General features: G+C 46.1%; 11 protein-coding genes across 11 annotated transcripts; 4 read left to right on the forward strand and 7 right to left on the reverse strand.

Moving 5' to 3' along the window:
• Positions 1–1,252: 1,252 nt before the first annotated feature.
• On the forward strand, positions 1,253–3,109 carry CCR75_003995 (uncharacterized protein; the record flags this gene model as incomplete). Its single annotated transcript, XM_067962086.1, has 1 exon — positions 1,253–3,109. One exon carries the CDS (start codon positions 1,253–1,255, stop codon positions 3,107–3,109), a length of 1,857 nt encoding a protein of 618 aa, XP_067819830.1.
• Positions 3,110–3,203: 94 nt separating this feature from the next.
• Positions 3,204–3,620, reverse strand: CCR75_003994 (uncharacterized protein; the record flags this gene model as incomplete). Its single annotated transcript, XM_067962085.1, has 1 exon — positions 3,204–3,620. The coding sequence occupies one exon, from the start codon at positions 3,618–3,620 to the stop codon at positions 3,204–3,206; it is 417 nt and encodes a 138-aa protein (XP_067819829.1).
• A 7,772-nt stretch (positions 3,621–11,392) lies between these two features.
• CCR75_003992 (uncharacterized protein) lies at positions 11,393–13,992 on the reverse strand (the record flags this gene model as incomplete). The annotated part of the gene is made up of 2 exons (XM_067962083.1): positions 11,393–12,802; positions 12,862–13,992. The coding sequence occupies 2 exons, from the start codon at positions 13,990–13,992 to the stop codon at positions 12,686–12,688; spliced, it is 1,248 nt and encodes a 415-aa protein (XP_067819827.1). The 3' UTR covers positions 11,393–12,685.
• CCR75_003993 (uncharacterized protein) lies at positions 11,488–12,588 on the forward strand (the record flags this gene model as incomplete). Its single annotated transcript, XM_067962084.1, has 1 exon — positions 11,488–12,588. The coding sequence occupies one exon, from the start codon at positions 11,488–11,490 to the stop codon at positions 12,586–12,588; it is 1,101 nt and encodes a 366-aa protein (XP_067819828.1).
• Positions 13,993–14,095: 103 nt separating the features above from the next.
• On the forward strand, positions 14,096–16,006 carry CCR75_003991 (uncharacterized protein; the record flags this gene model as incomplete). Its single annotated transcript, XM_067962082.1, has 1 exon — positions 14,096–16,006. One exon carries the CDS (start codon positions 14,096–14,098, stop codon positions 16,004–16,006), a length of 1,911 nt encoding a protein of 636 aa, XP_067819826.1.
• A 39-nt stretch (positions 16,007–16,045) lies between these two features.
• CCR75_003990 (uncharacterized protein) lies at positions 16,046–16,419 on the reverse strand. Its single transcript, XM_067962081.1, has 2 exons — positions 16,197–16,419; positions 16,046–16,141 (listed from the first exon to the last, which is right to left on the reverse strand). The coding sequence occupies exons 1-2, from the start codon at positions 16,410–16,412 to the stop codon at positions 16,094–16,096; spliced, it is 264 nt and encodes an 87-aa protein (XP_067819644.1). The 5' UTR covers positions 16,413–16,419; the 3' UTR covers positions 16,046–16,093.
• Positions 16,420–16,551: 132 nt separating this feature from the next.
• Positions 16,552–19,226, forward strand: CCR75_003988 (uncharacterized protein). Its single transcript, XM_067962079.1, has 3 exons — positions 16,552–17,100; positions 17,176–18,921; positions 18,984–19,226. Exons 1-2 carry the CDS (start codon positions 16,576–16,578, stop codon positions 17,404–17,406), a joined length of 756 nt encoding a protein of 251 aa, XP_067819663.1. The 5' UTR covers positions 16,552–16,575; the 3' UTR covers positions 17,407–18,921; positions 18,984–19,226.
• CCR75_003989 (uncharacterized protein) lies at positions 17,513–18,643 on the reverse strand (the record flags this gene model as incomplete). The annotated part of the gene is made up of 1 exon (XM_067962080.1): positions 17,513–18,643. One exon carries the CDS (start codon positions 18,641–18,643, stop codon positions 17,513–17,515), a length of 1,131 nt encoding a protein of 376 aa, XP_067819626.1.
• On the reverse strand, positions 19,168–20,136 carry CCR75_003987 (uncharacterized protein). The gene is made up of 2 exons (XM_067962078.1): positions 19,621–20,136; positions 19,168–19,498 (listed from the first exon to the last, which is right to left on the reverse strand). Exons 1-2 carry the CDS (start codon positions 20,002–20,004, stop codon positions 19,310–19,312), a joined length of 573 nt encoding a protein of 190 aa, XP_067819631.1. The 5' UTR covers positions 20,005–20,136; the 3' UTR covers positions 19,168–19,309.
• A 229-nt stretch (positions 20,137–20,365) lies between these two features.
• Positions 20,366–21,598, reverse strand: CCR75_003986 (uncharacterized protein; the record flags this gene model as incomplete). Its single annotated transcript, XM_067962077.1, has 1 exon — positions 20,366–21,598. One exon carries the CDS (start codon positions 21,596–21,598, stop codon positions 20,366–20,368), a length of 1,233 nt encoding a protein of 410 aa, XP_067819632.1.
• A 24-nt stretch (positions 21,599–21,622) lies between these two features.
• On the reverse strand, positions 21,623–21,880 carry CCR75_003985 (uncharacterized protein; the record flags this gene model as incomplete). The annotated part of the gene is made up of 1 exon (XM_067962076.1): positions 21,623–21,880. One exon carries the CDS (start codon positions 21,878–21,880, stop codon positions 21,623–21,625), a length of 258 nt encoding a protein of 85 aa, XP_067819664.1.
• Between the last annotated feature and the right edge of the window lie 746 nt (positions 21,881–22,626).

Below are 22,626 nucleotides of genomic sequence, written 5' to 3' on the forward strand. Positions count from 1 at the left end.
GTAGGGGTACCACGAGGACTTTTCTTACGATGGCTTACGCCACCGTCGTCACCTTGCACAGAAACACGTGCAGGTGATCGTATGGGAGACCGTACGAAAGATCGTACGGGCGATGAGGGATCATCCTCATCGTCGGAACCAAATAGACTGTTCACACGTCTATCGGAATGAGCCCTCTCATTCGAAGGCTCATAATCAGCCGCCTGACGGGTATCAGGCGACTGTTCCATCCTCCCCGAGTCGGCCATTTCGTCCGACTCGCACTCATAATCGACCTCTAAAGAGGGGTCGTACTCACGTGGTGAATCACCACGTGCACTCGCAACACCAAGTGTTGTGCGAGTGGAAGACACTACGGTAGACGGAACGTCTACCGCAAGAGATAACAATGCGTCACCCGCGGCTGCACGAACCGCAGCCGAAGGTTCAACACTATCCTCACCCCGCATGAATTGTTCCTTCATGCGATGGAATTTAAAATGATGGATCTGACCAATCAAAATCATTTTAAAAATTAAGTGGTCATTTAGCGACCACTCCACCTAATGACATTCAGAGTGATTGTCGTTTAAGGGAGGGGTGATGTAACGGGGTGTATCGTTACATGAAATTAACAATAAAAGATTGTTAATTAATATTATCCAAAAGGTAGATAATATTTGGAGGAAATTACTTTAAATAGTAATTTCCTGAATTCTTATCCATAAATAGGTATAGACCATTATGTCTATTTATTCCGCAGACTAATCAGCTGTAGAAGTAATCAAAGAGAGTTACGAGATAAGATAGATAAGAATTCATTTACATGTTTAGTATTAGTTTATAGTTAAGACAACATTTACAAAGATAGATTAACAAGACACTTAACTATATTAATACAGTTTTCATTTTACACTCTTAAGCTAACTTGCCTTAAGAGAAGTCTTCCTCTATACGTACAGTGTACGTCACCTAACGAGAGGCACCACTCACATCTGAAGCAGTGTGAAGTGGACTTGTACTGAAACAGTACAAGTCGCAGTGCCCCGTTACACAGGGTCATTTGGTCATCTGTAAAAGTACAGGGGTAATTCCGTCTTTTCTGCATTTGTCAGGGGTATTTTGGTACTTTTCCCAAAAAATATTTCATCCAGTCATGACGATGCATACTTATAAACTCTCACCTCATAAATGAAGCAAGGGAATTTTAAATGAACGGAAGAAATTTAAAAATTAACTGTAATTATTTTGTGTCAGCGCCACAAAAACCACGATGACGAAGAGAGTAGTCAAGGCAAAGGAGGTATCCACGGCAAAAGTCGAGGTGCTGACTGCACATATACTAGAGACAGTAAAGGCTGCACAGCTGCAAAACGGACTGCGCCACCGCGACTTCCAACGTTATCGCCAGTACTGCACGCGACGTCTGCGCCGCATCCGCAAGTCGGCCAAGTTCACGCACGGCAAGGGCAAGCAATTCATTGGCAAAAAAGTCGACATCGAGACGGCCACTGAAAATCGCCTGCTGTACATTCCATTGTATAATGCTGAGCGTGCCTGGAGTTACGCCATGCAGCTCAAGGAGGATGATAACTTGGACCGATCCGAGCATGGCGAAAATGCTAACTCGCGCATTAAATTTCACTTAAACGGGCGCCTCCGCAAAGCAGTCGAATGGAGCCAACGCCTCGCGACTATTTGCGCCGCACGCGCGGACATTCGCACAAGTCTTGAGGCAGAAGCCTTCGCCGCCTACATGGCTGGCAATCTAGCCTTCCATCGCGAAGAGCACGTTGCAGCACTCGACAAATTTGGTACAGCGCACCGCATTTACGCGGATCTCTCCCAAGTAGGCACGTCTTCTCAAAAAGAGCTCTTCGCACGCTCGGCCGACGAGCTGCAGCCATTTATTCGATTCTGTGAGCACCGTTTGGCATTGCAAGGACACCCAACTAGCTCGCCAGACACGTCGCCGCTAGAGCTGCAGTCGAGTGGCGATGGAGTTAACAACGCCCTCTTGCAGTCGAAGATTGACCTTGTCCTTTTAGAAGCGCGCAAGCAGAAGGTGGCTGACCTTGGATTTGTAGAGTGGAAGCAGCAGCAGCTTACAGTTCCAACACAAGAGCTTGGAATGGCCATGCTGCGCACGACTGAGATTTCTGCCAAGCTCGACGCCGCTCAGGACGATAAGACGCGGGAAGGGCGATTTCTTGAGCTGCTAAGCGCGTACGATGCCTTGCTGCAGGCGCTTAAGACCGCGATTACCAAGCTGGAACAACAAGCGAAAAGTGGCAGTGTGCTTGTGCATAAGGACTTGGAAATCTTGGCTGCCTTAGAAGAATATGTGCGCTTTCAGAAGCTGTCTAAACAGGTGGAGCGTCAGGCATTTGTGTACCAAACGTTAAAGAATAGTTCTTCGTCGCAACACACTGGAGAGCTGACGCACATTCTAGACATGTTGGTGCAGACCGTTAGCGAGATTCTATCGATTCCGGGAATCCGAGAACTCGAGGACCGTCGTGCCGCTCAATACAGTGCTTATTACGCTGTCTTTCGTGCCTGTCGTGCTTCTACGGTTGCTCAGACGTATCTGCTTGAAAAGAAGTTTGCAGAGGTGATGGCTTTGTACCAGTATGCTCAAGGCTTTTTGGCCGAAGCGGAAAAGATCGTGGCGGCACAGCCTGCAGTGAAGGACAAAGTGCTGCAGCAACTTAACCAAGTAATGCACGACGAGCTGGCGGGAGCTGCGAGCCGCACGACGGCGCAGCATTTTCTCGAGTCGTCAACACGTGCTGATGTCATGCGTCTCAAGTTGGAGCAACTTACGTTGTCTTCTGGACAGGAAGGTGGCAAAAAGAATAGGAAGCGCAAGAAACGACAAGGTCGTGCTCTTGTAGACCGTCAAGGTGACTTTGAACCTGGCTCGATTGAAGGCCACCACGAATTGGTTAATCTCATGCCTCGATTCCAAGCAGTGCCGTGCAAGCCGCTGCTATTCGACAAGGCATTTGACGAGCTAGCGTTTCCAGACCTAACGAATCGCGCTAAAACAGACGCTGAGAAGGCCGCAGACGCTGGCGCCGCGGGTAACGAGACGAGCAGTGGCTTGTTTGGTTGGTTTCGGAAGTAGAGAGGTCAAACGAATCTGCTTTGTAAAACGAGATGCAACAGCTAGTATGGCTTGTAAACGCATGTATCGTTAAAAAAAACTACTTTGGCCATTTTTAATCGTCAGTCTCATTCTTTGCGCTGATAATCTGCTTCAGCTCCCGCTCAAACTCGCGGCGTTCCCGGATGTCGAACTCATCGTCAGTAAGAGCGGGAGATACGCGACCGAGCAGGCGAAACCACAACGGAAACCAAATAGCTAGATAGGCTAGCCATCGGTGAATCTGGTCAAAGTAGTCTGTGGTCTCGTAAAAAATTGTGCAGAGCACACCCACGATGCCAAAGATGAGAACATGGTGACGGTCATGCAGCGGCCCAAAGTCCGGAATGTCCTCGCGGTCCCACGGTGCGACGGGATCAAATTCTTTGGAGAACGCGGTGGCTTCCTCATTCAATAGTTCAACCATTTCTTCGACCTCATCTACTGGCGGCTTTCTATTCGGTAGCGAAGACTTAGGCACGCGGCGAAACATGTTGGCGCAACAATGCAATGATCAATCACATTGAATTTAAAGTATCTGGAACGGTAATTAAGAAAAATCGTATTGGATAAATATAGAATAATTGCAGTTAGTACGACCTAATAGCTTACCTTTTCGACATTGTAAAATGAGGCTGCCAATTCGTGATGATTATTATAATCAATGAAAAAATGCGCCTGTAGCATTGTGAGGAGGTGTAACGGGGAACTGCCGACTTGTACTACTTCTGTACAAGTCCAATTCGCACTGCCTCAGTGCGAGTGGTGCCTCACATCACTTCACGTACACTAGTACGTGTAGAGGAAGTCGACTCTTTAAAACACGTGCTTTAAAGAGGGTTAATTAAAAACTGTGTTATTATAATAAAGTTCTTCTTGTCTATCTACTTAATACTAACTTATTTATTAACTAGTACAAAACATGTATTGAAAGTCTCATCTGTCTCTCTCTTTGCGCGCGTCCAGCGCTGACTGGACCGCGGAGCAAGTAGATATAAAGGCCTTTATCTACCAATAAAGAAGCTTTTCGAATGTTACTACGTAAAGTAATATTCCCAAAATATTATCAACCTTTTATTTTCATCGAGGACACTTTCGTCCATCGATGAGCTGCTGAGAACCCGTTCATTCTCTGCAAAAATTACCGCTGACCAAATATCGCTTACGTAGTCGTCCTCTGTGACGAGTACGCAGATCTGCTTGATGCTGCCACTATGTAGATCTCTCAAGAACCGTTTAGGTTCTAGGGTTGGTAATTGAATTATGTCCGAAGGTAACTTCGGAGGCGCATACAGATCAAGAGTATAAGCGTCTACTCTTGATCTGTCAATAAACAAGACATTCAATATCTCGATTTTCCTGGGAACCCTTTTCCACAGGCTGCCGAGGGATTAATTTCTCGGAATGCTGAAGCCTAGTCACTTAAGCATTAACTATTTGAAGAGCTTTCCCCTCAAGTACATGGGAAGTTTTTCCCTCAGCATCTACTCCTGTAATATCACTCAGAAGGAGTAGCTACCACGCGAAACGTGATGCATATTTCCATTATCATCTGACATGACCATGTTAGATGATAGAACTGTGGTCCTTGGACGGACTAAAAGTGCTACCAGGTGTAATGGGGCGCTGCCGACTTGTACTGCTTCAGTACGAGTCCACTTCGCACTGTTTCAGTGCAAGTGGTGCCACACGTCACTCCACGTACACTAGTTCATGCAGAGGGAGACTCTCTTTAAACACCTCAATTAAAGAAGGCTAAAAGTAAACTGTATTTAATATTATTAAGTTCTTCTGTTTCAATCTAATTTCTACTAACTTAATTATAAATTATACAAAACATGCAATGAAGTCTTATCTATCTCTCTCTTAATCCACATCCAGTGCCTACTGGACAGCGCAGAGTAGATATAAAGGTTTATAGTTTCCAATGAATAAGCATCTCGAATGCAATTATGTTACGTAATATTACTTATATTATCTACTGTTTAGATAATATACTTGTTAACAACTTTTAAGTGTTAATTTCATGTAACGATACACCCCGTTCTATGATCGAAATATGATTATTTCGATACTTAAATTTTGTCGGTTTGATTTCGTCTCATAAATCTTTAATCGATTACACTCCAGGAAAGGGATGCCATGGGTGTCCGGATAGAAGTTCAGATTTTTGCTAAATTCGAAGTTTGAGGTATTTTGATTGGATAGAAATAATCACGTTTGTTGCTATGGTGAGTTCAGATATCCTCTGTCATGAAATGCTTATTAACTTATTGTAAGGGTCGTATGGCGGCTGCTGACGAACGTGGCCGCGTCTTTGTCGCTTTCTTTGCAAAAATTGGCTACTCATTAGTGCAGCGCTTAGGTGTACTATCGTTATTATTATTATAAGTTGCAGTTTTAATCCTAAGCGGAAAACATAATTGCTTGTAAACTGCGAGGTTGAAACTGTACGCTGTATCTACGTGCACTCACAGACACTTATCAGTACGCTCCAAGGTCATCGAATGCCAGCTCGGCATCTATCCAGTTAAAGTCGGAACCACAGCCTCTAGTTGATACAAGAATGTAGATAATGGAAGTCGTCAAAATAGATCCGTAATTTTGGGAAACAGATTGGCTTTGAGTGTTGGGCATAGGGGTATGTTTGGAGAGCTTGTGGCGGCCTACTTTGGGCTGCTTCTGGTTCTTTCAGGGATCGGATGCGGATCATCGGTCGGGCTGCCCTCGCTGTGCCGAATATAAAGGCGAAAGGCCTTTCGGGCTGGCTGCTATTCCCTTGGTGCGTTGAACAACCATCTCAGAACTAGATGGACAAGGGGTCAGCGCTTAAGGCTTCGCAAGACGCAGCTATTCTATAAGAGACAAAAACTCGTCGAGGTGTTGAGTACTCAATGCAGGACCTGGTGTGGGGGAGGCTGCAATTGTTGCTAGTGAAGACCTCGTTGCTGTATGCTTCCAAGATGATACCATTACGATGTGCGAGCTTTGGACGCTTGTGCCGCGGTGTCTGCACCATTCGGATTCAGCCCTATCAATAAATTAATAAGCATTGCATGATAGGGCATGTCTAGACCACCCCAGCAACCACAGGGATTATTATTAGCAAATAAAGATACCTCAAACTTCGGTGGGATGAGTTTAGCAAAAACCTGAGGTCTAGACATTCCCTAATTTGTTACTTCTGTTTCATTATCTCTTATAGGAAAATATTATTTTTTTTTTTTTTAGAAAATAACATTCATGGAGCGGACACCCTTTGCGAATCGGCTTCCTCCCTCTCGTCACATATATTCCCTATATTTCAATTAACACCCCTTACCATAATATTTGCACACACATCCAACCCTACCCCCCTCCGATGTCGACTAAAATAACGTAGATAGCATTTCACCGCCAACGGCATTGACCTGCTACCCTTTCCACGTTGTCGTCGAGTTCTGCATGGCAAAGGCTACGGCTGCGTCCTTTGTGTTTTAATAGGACGAGTAACATGCACGGGGCGGGCTTTCTAAAAGTTAAAAAGCGTGGCAGTTTGAGAGCTGTAATGAGCCTTTTTAGCAGAGGAGGAAGACGTTGAGGTGGAGAAATGGCCGTGGTCATGTATTGGAGGGGTTGATGGAGTGGTTTAAAGAGCGTCCCGTTCAGATAAGCTGCGCACTAATATAAATATACATTAACCTCAAAATGGTTAAGTGTTAATTAAACGTTTGGATACATGTGATGAGAGGGGGGAGTGTCCGAAGTGTCTGGATAGCAATTCTCTGATAATTTTTACTTAATATTATTTCCAAGATTACAATATTTGGAATTATTGAAGTTACAAGACAACAATTCTGTTGATTTGTTGATTTGAATATAAATTAACCCCGCCAATCGTGATTATAAGACACGATTTGGCCGTGCGCAAGGAGGCGCTGTACATAGTTTGATATTATTATATTAAAGCTAGTAGATAGAAGATCGTTACGTAAGAACTTAATATGTTGATACAGCTCTTTTTTCCGAACTAAAGCCTTTAGTATTGCCCTTTAGTAGCTAAGACTTATTAGCTACTTGAAAACTTCCTCTGCACGTCTTGTACGTTAGGTATTTGGAGGCACCTCAACTTCACTATCATCAGTGCAGGTTGGCTAGTGCCGAAGCAGTACTAGTGATAAGTGCTTCGTTTCAATGGAGAAATATAAGGTCTTTATATCGATTTAATTGTGATTTCATGAATGTTAACCCGCTTAAATTAAAATTATCATCACCATAAATTAGTAAAATGGGAAAAAGAAAATTTAAAGTTAAATATCTGTTAGATAAAACAGCTAAACCATTCAATGGTTGTAGGTTAAAGAAAAAGAAAATACGTTAAATTAATTGTAAATGATGGATAGGTGATCGAGTGGTTTAAGTTGTCAGTCTTGAAAATTGAAGTATGTAAATACCGTGGTGTTTTATAATCATTAAAAATGGTACTTAATATCATATTCTAAAGTATTTAAAGGTAGACTTCTTCCGCGACGCTATCAAATGAGCCAAACTCATTTAAATACCTTTACATTGCGATAATTTAAGAAGCGCTCCACAAGGAAGCACTTCTCACCGTTCGAGTCCATCGATCTATCTGTGTTTTGCTTTTTTATCCTAGTTTTCTTTTCATTTTCGAATGTAGTGATATACTTTCGACATTGGCTATTTATTTGGCGAATGCATAGAAGCGACACTCCTTAAGTTTACCAAATGGACATTTACACGTAGTGGCTCTTTAGGTGGATAAGTCTTGCTCTGACTTAAGGGGCTAGAAGCTTTGCTACATACTATGTAATAAAGCCACACTCGGTGGCACTTAAAAGGTCCTTTCTCGACGTACGGACTTGGATCTCTCTGTCAAACTCATCCTAGAATTTAATTTACAGCAGCAATACTCTAAGTAAGGATTGAAGGAGAGAACTATAGCATCTCGAGGGCTTACAGAACTCGCTGCACATTTGAATGTCGCATTCGTCGAGCAAATTCGTTTGCTGGACAAAAATTTACACTGTCAACGGCTGTTAAGTTCAGAATGGCTCAGCCGTCCTAAGAAATGAGTGTGGGGTCAATAACAATTTTTCCATCAAGGCTATGGCCAATGCAGCTGCTTTTATAGTCAAAAACGCTTGCAAGGTAAGCTGCGTGATCTCCAATTCTGACGTTTTTGAGGAAATATTGTGCTTTTGACAAGCGACATAAGTATAAAAGATGGTATACTAGGTTGAGGTGTCGTTATGGTAAGTTGCAAGCAACATTTATGCCATCAAAAGCCAGTGCATCAGACATACTAGTACGAGCCATGCATAAGCTGTCAGCATTGAGTCGTGACGATACCTGCATCTCGTACATCAGATGGACATATGATAAGCGTAATGGAGCGTCCAAGAGCGTGCGGATGTCCTACGAGTTAGTGCGATGGCCTCACTTGTGGTTCAGTCGTTTGCACGACTGCACAGAGCCTCACTGTGACAACTCATCCCACGGTGAAATGAAAAACCGACGGCTGTGCACAAGCACAGGCAGCTTCGAAGTTTGACCACTCGAATAAGTTGAGTGGTACGAAACAAGGATGCTTGGTTAGAAAGCAAGATCCAATAAAATTTCAAATCCCTGTCTATAAAAACAGTGCGAAAATCCTAGATCAACTGTAGAGTCGATCGTAGAGAATCTCGCTGTGATAGCGGACCACAGCTGGAGACAATTGGGGAGGATACTCCCCAAATAAAAGTTGAGGAAAAAATCCCCAAGATTCTGCGCGAATAAGTCCCCAGAGACCTGTAGTCAAAGGTTTTCATGCACCCTTGGAAATAGGTTTCAACGAGGAAACTGATACATTAAAAGTCTCAGTAAGCAACAGATCAAGGTTAGGCGCTTATACACTTGATCTGATAGCGCCTCCGATGGTAGCTTCAGAGATAACTCAATGCCAACGCTTGAACCAAAAAGGTTCTTGCGTGATCTGCTTGGCAAAGTCTAGCAGATCTGTGTACTTGTCACAGATGACAAGTACGTGGCCGATATTCGGTCGGCAGTAGTATTTCATGAGAACAAACGGGTTCTCAGCAGCTCATTGATGGACGAAATTGTCCTCGAAAAGAAGACTCGGATTTAACGTCTTACGTCTAAACCCTGGGCGTCTATCCTTTCTAGAAGGATTTGGTCGAATTCAAGGATATATTTCTTGAATCCGTACCGTGCTAGTTTTCTAAGAATAAAGGCACTCGACACGAAATCGACCTGATTCCAGGTTCGAAATACTGTGTCATGAAGCGATGGTTATTGCCTCGTGAATAAGTACTAGGGATCGATAAATTCGTTGCCGATCGCTTAGCAGCGGGCCATGTGAGGAAGTTAACCTCCTCACATAGCTCTTCGACCTTCTGTGTGCGTAAAGCAACAGGAGAGTGGCAAATTGTTCATGCGTTCAATAAATTGAACGCAGCAACGGTACCATTCTCAAATACCGACACGAAAAGACGTTATTATTGATGGTATGTCAAAATGTACTATCTTTTCGTCTATGGATCTGATGGATGGATTCTATCAGATCCTCATGCGTGAACAGGCTATCCGATCCACACCCAAGCGGAACGCTATGGAGGTGGATAGTTATGCCACAGCGGCTTATGCGCGCACCGATCGCACTGAAGCCAGAAACAAAACTGAGTCAGCAGGAGAATTCGTGTTGGCTAGGACAAAAACAAAACTCCGAAAGAAACGGAAGAGCAAACATTCTTTCATTTATTGGTATTGGTTTTATCTTACTAGAAGGTCTGCGACTGACATGGGATGGCAAATATGAAAGGCGTCCAATTATAAAGTTCCTTTTCGATTGCTTCTTCCTTTGTGTCAAGGACCGCTTCATTGCGCGCTTAAATTCGATTGTTGAAGAATCCGGTGTGTATAAAGTATTAGAGACCGATTCTGGCAGCTCTTCCTATGCAGCTTCGCTCCAGCGCATTGCCGTAAGCTGATCAACTTTGAAATAATGCTTGCTCCAGTTTCGTCCCGATTGAGCGCATCCTGCAGCTGATAGCGGCGAAATAGCGACGTTCAAAAGCTGCGATGATTCTGGCATCCATTGGCTAAGACTTTGAAGTAGCATTTGGCGGGAACGGGATCAGCTCAACATTAGAGATACTCCAATTTTGCAAGGATGTGCGAAGGCGCATTATCGTACAGAAGTGCGACTTGTCAATAATTTGCTTATAATATATCGTTAAAGCGCTTAAGCCACTCTTGGAAGAGTTTGCTTGTCATCCAAGCTTTCTTATTCCAGCGATAAAGGAAGCCAAGCTCCTCGCCAGATTTCTTATATATGCTCGAGATTTTTGGGCGTGGCCGATGATGAACGGTTTGAGCTGATGTGAGCAATCTGCATATGCAGTGAAGGCAAGAATAAATCTTGTTTAGTTTTTCTTTGACCCTTCGATTTGCGTGCACTATTGTTTTGTTCGGAGCCATTCGATAGAAGAGACCAGTCTCATCATATTAGAGATGTTGCGTAGCTCGTATTTTGTAGCTTTTGTTCCAGAGCTGGTAGCTCGTCTTCGACCGTCTCCATGTCAGCAGATCCGCTCTCGCCGTGCGACTTGCAAGCCGTTAAGCCATGGCGGGACTTAAAATTCTTAATCCATCGATCTGTGAAGGATGGCACATTTTCGATATTAATGTGCTTTGCAAACCTTGCAAGCTTTGGTGTCATACAGACACGCCGGGCTTCACATTGAAGAACTCACTCTGCAAGCACTTGATCTAGTTCGGGGTGTTTGGCTGTGCGACCGCGCTACAAAGCTCATATACAGTATCAGCAGCCATTTGTGTAATAAGAAGATGTCCGGAAAAATATCTACCTTTGCCTCGAGGCTGGTTGCCATAGCTTCATACTCGCATCGCTTTTTTTAACACGGAACTTATTGTCCTTTGAGAGGAGGCTTTGGTAGGTTAAATTCTTGCTTAATCCAAACACAAAGAGCAGCTTGAGTCAAGCGTGGCAACTTGTCATGCTTTTGGCAGATTTGTAGTTTTTCTCTGTTTGTGAAATTCGAGAGCAAACTTGCTTGGGGACATCTTTTCTGGGGGGTTGGGATATTGGGATGTTACTTTTGTTGTGATTTGAATCGGATGGAGGAAGAGCAGTTTGACGCTTGTTTTGGTTTTGTGGCCAACCAGTCAGAGTGCGCGCCTCTTTTATTCGATAAATAATCAACTCCAATGTTTGATATTTTGTTGTCCAAGAAAATATAATTTAAGAAAGGTTATACTGCGACTCCGTCAGTCAATATTAATATTTACGTTTTTTTTCAGAATTTTAACTCACATGCAGTAAAACCACTTTCAAAATGGAGAAGTATAGTCGGTGGGCGGATCTGACAACAGGCATCAATCCATTCGTACCCCAGCGTCGACGATTTACGTCCAACTGGCCTATAACCATTCTACAAATTGCTTCAGGTTCCTTCCTGGTTCTCCTCCGCATTCCATTTCTAGCGGTATTAGTCGTGGCACTCGTGGTTGTTAACCTTGTGGTGTCCATTTTGGCCATAATTCCGCTTTTTGGGCGTCTGTTCAAGCGCATTATCGAATGGCTGCTGTGTTCGCTGCTCCTTTTAGTTTTCGGTGTCATCTCTTCCGAAGAAAGTGCTAACACGCGTCGCTTGGGGATCGTTGCGGCCAAGGCGAGGAGCTCACAGGGCTCAACTCGCGTCGGTCCTGGAGACGTGTTGATTTGCAATCACACAAGTTTTCTGGAAATTTTGTACCTTTCTAAGCGCTTTTCACCAGTCTTTCTGTTCGCCACAATGAAAAAAGGTGATGACGGAAAAACGGGTCATGTGTGCGGCCTACTCGAGGCGCTGTATAGGTCCATTGCGATGCCCGTGAACACTAATTGCTACCAGTCAACAAGGACGATTGCGGATGTCGTGCGTCGTGCCTCGGGACCTGTAGTGGTTTTTCCTGAAGGAGCTAGGAGCAATGGCAAAGCTGTATTAAGCTTTATGCCCGTGCTGCAAAGTTTGCCGGTCAAGACGCGAGTGCATCTCGTAGCATTTCGCTATGAATTCAACCGTTTTAGCCCGAGTCAAGCTGCCGGCGATGCCTGGCCGCATCTCTTTTGGATTGCCTTCCACTTGTACCACTCCATGTGTGTTACGGTATTAAATGCTAGGGAATTGCATGTGGATGATTTGACTCCGATAAAGGTGTCTGGTAATAAAACTCGCATGAAGCAAGATCGTACGACGCTATCACTGGATCAAGTTGAGAAGCTGCGTTTGCTATTAGCCACTATGCTGCGCACAAAGACGGTAGACTTGGATCTCGAGGACTTTAGAACCTTCAACAATTACTGGAAACACGTGAATAAGGGTGGACGTCAGCCGGCGTCGTGCTTCACAGACCGCAAGGCTCCCCATGAACATGCTCGGTGGGCCAAACGGTAGTCAGATCAGGGTTGATATCTAAGGAAACGCAATGTCGAATAAAAATGATGTTTCTCGGGGTCCGTATATTGAGGCTCTTTACACTAATTGTGTCGCATTAAGCCAGCTTCATAAGCAGCTCGTACACACCAATACCTAATTCCACCGAGATGAGGATGATGATGTACCACTCAAGTCGCGCACCTTTATGGGAATCCAACACCTCTAAAAAGAACTATTTATACAAGCAATGGTGAGCTGTTGATATAACACGAAAAGAAAAATGTGACTTACCTTGGTGTTATGCTGAATCAATTCAAGCTTAAAATTAAGGTTTTGGAAGCGCTCATTTAGCTCAAATTCTTCGAGCAGAGATTCCCACATGTTGTGATACCTTGTTTGACTCCAAGCGGGATCACCTGGTCGTTTACGGTCGATGACGCGAAGTTTACTCACCAAGTCGATAAGAAGAGTGTTATTTGACGCTACGATTTTAAATAGTCTCTTTGTCTGCTCATTTTCCCGACCGAATAAGGCCCCACGAGGTCCCTTTTTCTCGACGTCCGTGTTAAGCTTTTCAAATTCACTTAAAATTGTCTCGCACTGACGCTCGTAAAACTCCAGAGCCACCGTCTGCGATAATACACCGGCAATAACGTGAACGTTTATATGATCGATCTCGCGCACCAGCACATTGTTCTCAACTAATGTGCTCCATTTCTGTTGTGCTGGATCGCCGACCAATAGCATCTCTTCTTCATGTCCACGCATTTCAAACACATCGCTACAAAAGCGTGTCGCATGTTTTATCAGTGTATTCACCAAAGCTTGGTCACAATTAAAGAATACTACTGCTCCGTAATCAAAGTAAACGACCCACTTGTCGATCGCCCGTCGAGAGGTTACGGTCTTGCCACCTGCACCGACACTCAAAGTTGTGACAGTATCCCCATTGCTACTACTGCTAAAGTTATGAGCTGTAGGAGGAGCGACACCTGTAACTAGCCCTGAGTGACCATTGTTTTTACTACCGCTTAGTCGCAGTACAATAGAGTCCTTATGTAGGTAGTGGGTAACTTTAAATCGGTCCGTGAAGAGCTTCAGGAAGAGGCTAGCAATGTCCATCTTGCGTGCAACGTGGACAGCCCGGATAGGCATATGCTGGACCCTTTTAGCCATGTTTTGAATTTGCGCATGGGCTTCAGCAGCTGCAATAGTGGCATCCACTTCGTCGGCGGTCGGCAGCGGTGGCAGGTCCAGCTTGTCCACTTCCAGACGTTGCAGAGAAGTCGCGAATGTATTGCGCCGTATAAGTGTGTTGTTGGTACATGCTTCAAGCAATGCGAATGCTCGTAAGAATTCTGCTGAGCTAATACAATTCCTAAGATTGCCACAACGCGCCCGGACTTGACGCAAGAGGAGCATCTCGACACGATGTAGCTTATATATCAATAATTATATAGTCCATACGATTAGGTCTCGAAATAGCCAATCAAGACTCGGTACTCATTCACGAAAGTCCCTATCCATGTCAGCGGAAGCGACGTTCTTAGAGGAGGCGGTGCCGCTCATCACGTTTAGCGAGAAAGAGGACCAGCTGAAGGTGAATCATGAGGCGGTGGATTTTCTTCGTCGTATTGAAGGACCCGTAGCTGTGATTGCCATGGCTGGCCTTTACCGCACGGGCAAGAGCTCCATGCTCAATTGGCTTTTAGACAGGCAGAGCGGTTTCCGTGTGGGTCCCACAATTGAGCGCTGTACGCGTGGTATCTGGCTTTGGGGTCAGCCACAGAAGCATACGATGCATAATGGAGATGATGTGTGGGTTCTTATGCTGGATACAGAGGGCATAGGCGGTCTTGAGGCCTCACAACAATATGATGCGCGAATCTTTTCGCTGGCTACACTATTGTGCTCCAAACTCATTTACAATAGTCAAGGAAGTGTGGATGAAAAAGCCATAAGTGGACTTAGTTTCGTCGCTAATCTGGCCAAGCACATAAAAGTAAGTGCTTCGGCTGAGGAAGGAGGGACCAGTGACGGAGCCGATGTGAGGCAGCTTCACAGCTTCTTTCCCTCGTTTCTATGGGTCGTTAGAGATTTTACTCTAGAGCTGGTTGATGAGGATGGAGACTCAATTACTAGTAGGGACTATCTAGAGCGAGCACTAGCCGATCAGCCTCGAACTCCGGCCAATACAGAGCGGAACCGTCTTCGAGCTATGATGAAGGACTTTTTTCGAGACCGTGATTGTGTCACGCTTGTGCGCCCGGTGCACGATGAAGTAAAATTACAGCAGGTAGATGCACTGCCAATTGAGGAGCTACGGCCCGAGTTTCAGCAGCAACTTCGTGACGTCAAAGAAATTATCTACGGCAACACCTTAAAACCCAAGATACTCCAGGGTAAGCCGCTTAATGGCAGCATGTTTGCTGGCTTGCTCCAGGCTTATGTAGCTGCTATAAATAGCGGTGGTGTGCCAGTAATTACGTCTGCCTGGGAGGGCGTGACTGTTAGTGAGTGCCACAAGGCAATGAGCACTGCAGCTGAAGCGTTTGACACTAACCTGGCTGCTCTCGATCTACCGCTGGACGACGACGATTTATACCAGGCGATCAAAGATGCTGAAAAGAAGGCAGTCACGCAGTACCGTGCTGCTGCAATGGGCAACAGTGCATCGAAGCTAGAAGCTGATCTGCTCACGCGCATGGAGGACCACAAAGCTACTTGCCTACGCGATAATGCAGTTAAGAGCAAGGAAATGTGCGACCGTTTGTTACAAGTGTTGTACGCTGAGCAAATACAACCAAAATTGGCCTCAAGCAACGACAAGACCGGTAGCGTTACCGATATACAGCAATTTACATTAAAATGGCAGGAATTCCGGGATGCTTATATGAAAAAAGCGCGAGGCGGTGCAAAAGTGGAAAGTTTGCTGATCTTTTCCGAGACGAAATACGCTGAGGCTATGCGAATTCTCTTGAGCCGACAGGAAGAGGGTTATGAAAAAAAGATCCGGACTCTTCAGGGTAACGTATCGAAGGTGAATGAGGAGCTTGGAAGCGTAGGCGGTCGTGAACAGATTTACAAAGAGCAGATCGAGCAGATGCAAGTGCAAACATCTCAGAATATGACCGAAAGAGCCAATTTTGAAGTCGAGGCTGAGGCCCAGCGCGAGCGCATTGCAAATCTCGAGAGCATGCTTCACGAAGAGTCTACCACACAGCAACAAGCGGAGCCTGGCCGAGTTTCTGCTGCTTGTAGGACCTCGAGCGTGGCCACACCAGGTGGCATCATCGACAGCGAGCTTGAGCGCGTAAAGGCGGAGTATGAGCGTGTTGTTCAAGAAAAAGAACGTCAAGAACTAGAGCTTACTTTGCTAAGCGAGGAGTGCCAGCAATTGCGCAAGGGTCACACCTGCGGTTGCGTTATCTCTTAGTTCAGCAACCGCATTTGTTTGATATGATAACCATCAAAATTGTAATATCCACTGTAAAATTGGCTTGTTATGCTTTGGTCTATTGGCCTATTCAGGGCGGCGGTTAGGCGTCAGTGGCGACACGTAAGCCTTGAGCTGCATGAACAGATAATAGGTTATTTATGACGAGCATGCTATTCAGCTAGCATACCTTAAAGTCCGTAAGGTCGGGCACTTCTAGCTGCAGAAGCTTGTCCTTGTCCACTACATAACGACCGCGCTTAGCGTGCGTGCCTTCGTTGCGGCAGCCATTTCCCTTGTAAAAGCGGCGATTGGCGCGCTTGCTTGTTAGCGGTCGGAGCGAGTGTGAACGACCGAATTTGCTCTTGCGTGCAAGGCCCAAGATCAGTCCGTCCAGCAGTCCCATTGCTTTTCAATGTCTGAAAGTAAAAGGCTATTTGACGGGCTATCGACTATGGTTTCTAAATATCAATTTGTGAAGTCATGTCAAGCTAATAATAGAACGCTTATTTAAGTGCAGCACACTTTTTATAGTGAGTACTGACGTCCACCGGACATACTATTCAAAGATGCAAAATTGTTACTTTCCGCAACCTTCGCAGCGGCAGGTGCCAATTCTAACGGATGATAAGCTCTTGAAGCGCTTGGATAATGAGCGAGCTAGCGCTGATGACATTCGTCATCCCTACATGCAGCTGGGGGCGGTGAGTGGTGCCAGCGGCTCGGCATACGTGGAGCAGGGCCGCACTCGCGTGGTTTGTGCGGTTTACGGCCCTCGAACGGATACGCGTGCACGCCGCGAGTTTAGCAAAGATGGTCAATTGGTGTGTGACGTTAAGTTTGCGCCGTTCGCCGACAAGTTGACGCGGCGCGAGCGCGGTCAGGATCCGGACGAGATGGAGCTATCGGCTATTGTGGAGGAGGCGCTGGCCCCCGCTGTCATGTTGCACAAGCTTCCTAAGTGCGTCTTGTCTGTGTTCGTGACGATCCTCGAAGACGATGGTGGAGCTCTTGCGGCTGCCATAAATTGCACGTCCTTGGCGTTGGCTGATGCTGCGGTCGAGATGTACGATTTAGTCACGGCGTCCAGCGCGGTGAGTTGCTAGCTTTTGTGTCGGACGATATAGAAGCGTTTTACTAATGGTATCAAAATGTGGCCAACTGTGCAGAGTATTGTCAATGGAGCCGTTGTGCTTGACCCAAGCAGGGAAGAGGAGCTACGTGGAGATGCTACGATGGTGCTGGCCTACATGCCATCAATGGGGCGGGTTACTTATATGTTACAGGCCGGCAAAATTGTCCACACGCAGTTGCAAGAGGCAGTGGACCTCTGCACAGACGCATGCAGGGGGGTCACGCGATCGCTGCTCACAGCGTCCCTCGTGCAGGCACTGTCCTGAAATTCTAGATCGCAATTGCCAAAAGAACATGTAGCGATACATTTGTTTATTTATCGAAGTAGCCTGAAAGCGCCCAACCGTGGCAGCAGCGCTTTACCTTTTAGACTTAAGCAACACTTTCCACCTTTCGAGTGTTCAGTAAATTTTTCATAAAGAATTCGCCAGCCTTGTAACTCGAGCGAACCATGGGGCCACTGGCAACATAGAGGAACCCCATCTGCTCGGCCACCTTTTGCCACTCGGCAAAAACCTCAGGGGTCACGTACGCCTTAACAGGCATATGTTTCGTGCTCGGACGCAAATACTGGCCAAACGTCACAACGTCAACTCCGCTGTCGCGCAAATCACGCAACGTCTGAAACAAATCCTCATTTCGTTCACCCACGCCAAGCATCAATGACGTTTTCGTCACCATAAGCGGAGCGGCCACTTTTGCCTGCTCCAGCACATGCAGCGATTGCTTATAATTGGCACGGTAGTCACGCACGCGACGCTGCAAGCGCTCGACCGTTTCCAGATTATGGGCAAAAACATTCAGACCTGACGTCGCCACCTGATTGATAAGCTCGTCGTGGCCTTGAAAGTCGGGAGTGAGACACTCAATTAGAATTTCCGGCAGCTTAGCACGCAGCGTGCTTACTGTCTTAGCAAAATGGCTGGCACCAAAATCTTCATAGTCATCACGGTCAACACTGGTAAAAACGATATAGTCAAGTCCCCACGCAGCAATGGCCTCCGCCACCTTATAAGGCTCCTCGGGATCTATAGGCTTTGGCTTCTTACTTGTCTTCACAGCGCAGAAACTACAGCCACGCGTACATGTGTCGCCCATGAGCATGATTGTCGCCGTTGCAATACCGTCTTTGCCCCCGCCCCAGCACTCGCCAATGTTAGGGCATTTAGCTTCCTCGCAGACGGTACTAAGGCCCAGCCCCTTGACGGTTTTGCGCAATCGCTCGTAATTTTCTCCCTGTGTAGGCTTTGCTTTTAGCCACTTAGGTTTGCGATTCGACGCATTGGGTTTGCGTGAGGGTCTAATGTCAGGAGTGGCTTCGGCCTCGAATGCAAAGTCCTTTACAGACAAAGCCTGGTCCGAAAAAGTTGTTCCTTGACGCGACTCCTCAGTCAGAATTTCACGGAGTGCCGCGAGACGTGAGCCACGCTCCGTCTGCACAGACGCAGTGGCGCTGCTAAGACAGCGGGTATGCTTTACTACGTGCAAGTATCGGCTCAGCATTAAGTTTGATTTTCTTTTAAGACAAACTGTTTCGATACATAACAAATATTAACCATTTACGTCACGTAATGCTACGATACACAACAAGTGGGCTATGCCAAAGTATCAGACAGGTACGACGAGAGGCGGCGAGAAAGCAACAGAAGCAGCAGCGATTGCAGACCGTACTAAAACGATCTAAGGGAACGAAGAGGACAGTGTGTGGTCCAGCGCGTGAGCAAAGCATCATCACGAATCAGCAGAAGCAGTCATTTGGTCGAATACGACACACCGAGACGGTAGGAAGAGATTTACAGCTAGCTCCAAGTTGATCTAACGCTTCTTTTCGTTTGCTTATCAGATGCCAAGAGTTGCAGCGGTGGGCGCGATGGGTTTGCTTAATCTTGGAGTGATTGACGCACTCAACTTGTTACTGCAAGACTTGGCAGATGATGACGATGACGGTCGATAAGAGCGCTTTTCAGCCCCTTAAAATAGTAAGACTATCGCATTGAAACCACAAATCCTGGTTAGATATCTAAAACTTATTGGTTCTTAATTGACTGATATATTATCGATTAAGACAAATTGCTCATGAATACACTATCAAGCGGGAGGTAGCTCTCTGCTTATTCCACTCTTATTACGAAATAGTTTTACGCAAAGAGCCAATACTCAACCACATACTTACTCCATCACCGGAAATTCGAATACGACGTCTTTATTTGTCAACTTTTTGTACACCGTGGCGAACGTGTCAAGCTTGGTCTCGACGTTGGCTTGATCCTTCGGGTCCAAATGCACTTTAAGCAACTTGGATCCATCAAGACGGCAGCGCGTGCGCTTGCCAACAATATCGGTAGGGAAGACAAGATCCTATAAACAACACAAAACAGTCACATATATTAGCATAAGGCATGGGGTGGCTCAAACCCAGAGGCCAACATCGAATTGAACACAATTTGATAAGTGAAAGCTATATTTGCTAAATAACGTACATCGAGGATCTGCTCCTGCACGTGAGTCAGCGTACGCGAGCGAGGACGGGGGCCAGAACCGTGGTTGGCGCGCGAATATCCCTTGCCAAGGATAGTTCGCTGGGCAATGATTACTACGTGGCGGCCAGAGAACTTCTTTTCCAACTCACGCACGAGGCGTGCTTGGATCTTCTTAAATGAAGCGTGCAGACGGAATGGAACAAAGATTACTATCGCTTTACGGCCTGACGAGATGTCAACCTGTTTCGCCGCGGTGATGTACAAGTCCTTGAGCTCATTCTTGATCTCGGCAGCGGACTGCTCGAGGTTTGACAGCTCCTGGGCAACCTGCAACTCGAACTCGTCGGGCGTTTGACCCTCGGGCTTCACAATTTTAGAGGACATGACGGTGATGTGAATTCAGTGAGCAAAACGTTGAATACGTTGTATTAAAGCGGACTTCAGGGACCGCTTGTGGCCATTCGATTTAATTAGGACGGTATTGTTTGGTCATTTTAAAATAATAAATTAAGTCACCTCAAATACGAGTATTACTGATAAATTACATTGATTATTTATTATAAATGCTTTGAACAGCCCTATTAGGCTTAGCAATTGAACATGGTTAATTGCTTCTATTATCTCTATTTTATATAGAAGAGAAACGAGCGATCACATACTAAACACGTGCTTAACAGATTGAAAGGAAAGTTGAGATAACCTCCACATTCATTCGAAGAGCGAAAGGTATCTATAAACTTTTTGCCTAAAACTTAGAGATATCACGACCAACAAGCATCGCCTTAAGCCAGTCAAGTGGCACCTGCAGACGGAGCCGCCAGCTACCCAGTTTAGTGAAATACGCGCTTCGCCACAGAAACCAGGCTTTCCAACCAGTAAGCGTAATCTTCTCGTCGTCACGAGGATGGGCTTCAAAAACTCCTTCGTACGAGCCGAGATACGCCATCATGCCTTTACTGTGAAAAGCGTAGGGAATGGCCGGCGTCGTGTGCTTGCCGCGAAGCAGTTTTGCAATGTAGTTGGCCTGCGACTGCGCCCTTTGGGCTGTAGCTGGTAAAGGGTAGTCTAAAATCTCAGCGCAATCGCCTATTGAGAACACACTTGAGCGGCGTGGCAAACCCCACGGGGCCTTTTCTTCGACCTCTGGAGCGCCTAGTACTTGGCAGTACTGATTGGTGAGAATATTGCCACGCTTGCTTTTTTCAAACACCGTCAAGGATCTCGTGAGCTCATTCGGCCCGACCCCGGCAGTCCACATCACAAGCCCCGAAGGAACTATTTCACCACCTTCAAGCGTGACGCCGCGATCACTTACTTCAATGCAATTTTTTTTAATGAGCTTCATTGTGCTTCGTTTCTGAATCTTGCGCAGTGCGACAGCTCGCAAGTGCTTGTCAAAGCCATTAAGTATCTCGCCAGAGTCTACAAGCGTCACTTGTAGATGCTTGGACGTCTCTGGATATTTGTGCACCAAATCTTGCTGCACCAGATCGTATAACTCGGCACAGAATTCAATGCCCGTCGGACCCCCACCGACGACAACAAAGTGCAGCAGCCGCTGCTTCTCCTCGGGTGCGATTCCAGGCTGCGTAGCCGCTTCAAAGTTCTCTAAAATGCGATTGCGAATCTTTTGTGAGTCTTGAATTTCTTTTAAAAAGAAAGCATGCTCCTCTACGCCAGGCAGCCCAAAGGTTAGCGGACGCGATCCGCAACCTAGCACCAAAGTATCGTATCTGATATCGTACGTGGGGCTACGACTTGCAGCGTTGATAGCGGACGTAACTTTGAGTATTTTTTTCTCTGGATCAATGTCTTGAACATTTGCAAAGTGAAAATCACTCTCGTGACTAAGCCAACTGTCACGCAGTGGCTCAATAATGGAGCGGAATCCGAGCGTGCCGACGGTTGTGCTGGCCAGCAGTGGTGTATACAAAAAATGCTGAAGATCACTCAAACAATGGTCAGCTACTTTGAACATCAAACAACTGAAATAGCAAATTATTCAGCTGACATTCCGCTTGGAAACGACGACGAGATCTACTCGTCGGCCAACACTCTCTTCAATGTCGACGAGGTGCTTACGGCATTGCGTGAACAATTGGTAGCCAGCCCATCCTGTGCCCACGATGACAAGCTGGAAGTTCTCGGTCTGCTTGCTCTCGTCTTGATGAGATTCCATCGAAGAAGGTGCACGCTTCCACCAGGACGTGCTGGTGCTGCGCGCCGTCTTGGTCACATTTATGAGCTGGCGAGTCCACATATTTACAACGATCTTTTATCTAAAGAAGTAAATCTGATTATATTGTGGGCTTACGGCTCTCCCTTAGCTTTTGTATGTCGATGTAAATACCCTAAACCGGACAAACGATTTCGAATACTGGAATGAGCAATTTAAGTGTCGTTCTTTTGTGCTCATACGAGTAGGGTACAGGGCCCGGAAAGAAAGAACGGCATGCCTTTTCGAGTGCACTACAATACTGTGTAACATTAGGGCAACTCTAGCCCATTACACCATCCCCCTCTTTAAGAACGAATTTACATTTTTAAATTCGACATAGAGGAGAGAGGAACTGCGAGCAGCTTTACGCGCCGCAAGTTCACTCGATCACTCTCGCGCACGTATTTTCCATACACGGCGCCCAAGATGACACCTAAAAGGGGCCACGTTGGTGGGTCGTCTGCGAAGACGCCCACACAACCTCGCACTAAGCGCACGCGCCGCGTTAATTCGCCGGCTGCGTCTAATGCCTTAGTCGGAACGCAGACAGCCACTGCGGCTGTCGCGTTAACAGGGCTAAAAAATCCATCCCACGTTAACAGTGAGGATGTTGATCCGTCGCTCATTGTCGACTACAATGAGTCGACACCGTTGCCGTCACCTCATAGTAGTGATGCGGACAACGAGCTCATGAGGAGTGATGATGCGGCATTATTGCCCATCCAAACGTCTCTCATGGCTCACAACATGGAGACAGCATCGTTTACGAATGCTGTCCCATCGACAGG

This window comes from Bremia lactucae, linkage group LG18 (genome assembly GCF_004359215.1).
Source record: "Bremia lactucae strain SF5 linkage group LG18, whole genome shotgun sequence".
Lineage (NCBI taxonomy): Eukaryota > Oomycota > Peronosporomycetes > Peronosporales > Peronosporaceae > Bremia > Bremia lactucae.

Excerpts from the sequence above, each read along its gene's own strand:
- CCR75_003990 (XM_067962081.1), bottom strand. The coding sequence starts at position 16,412 with ATGGGACTGCTGGACGGACTGATCTTGGGCCTTGCACGCAAGAGCAAA. Across the intron at positions 16,142-16,196 it reads CCGACCTTACGGACTTTAAG|CTCAAGGCTTACGTGTCGCC; the intron begins GTATGCTAGCTG and ends CTGTTCATGCAG.
- CCR75_003987 (XM_067962078.1), bottom strand. The coding sequence starts at position 20,004 with ATGTCCTCTAAAATTGTGAAGCCCGAGGGTCAAACGCCCGACGAGTTC. Across the intron at positions 19,499-19,620 it reads TGCAGGAGCAGATCCTCGAT|GATCTTGTCTTCCCTACCGA; the intron begins GTACGTTATTTA and ends TGTTGTTTATAG.
- CCR75_003988 (XM_067962079.1), top strand. The coding sequence starts at position 16,576 with ATGCAAAATTGTTACTTTCCGCAACCTTCGCAGCGGCAGGTGCCAATT. Across the intron at positions 17,101-17,175 it reads TAGTCACGGCGTCCAGCGCG|AGTATTGTCAATGGAGCCGT; the intron begins GTGAGTTGCTAG and ends CCAACTGTGCAG.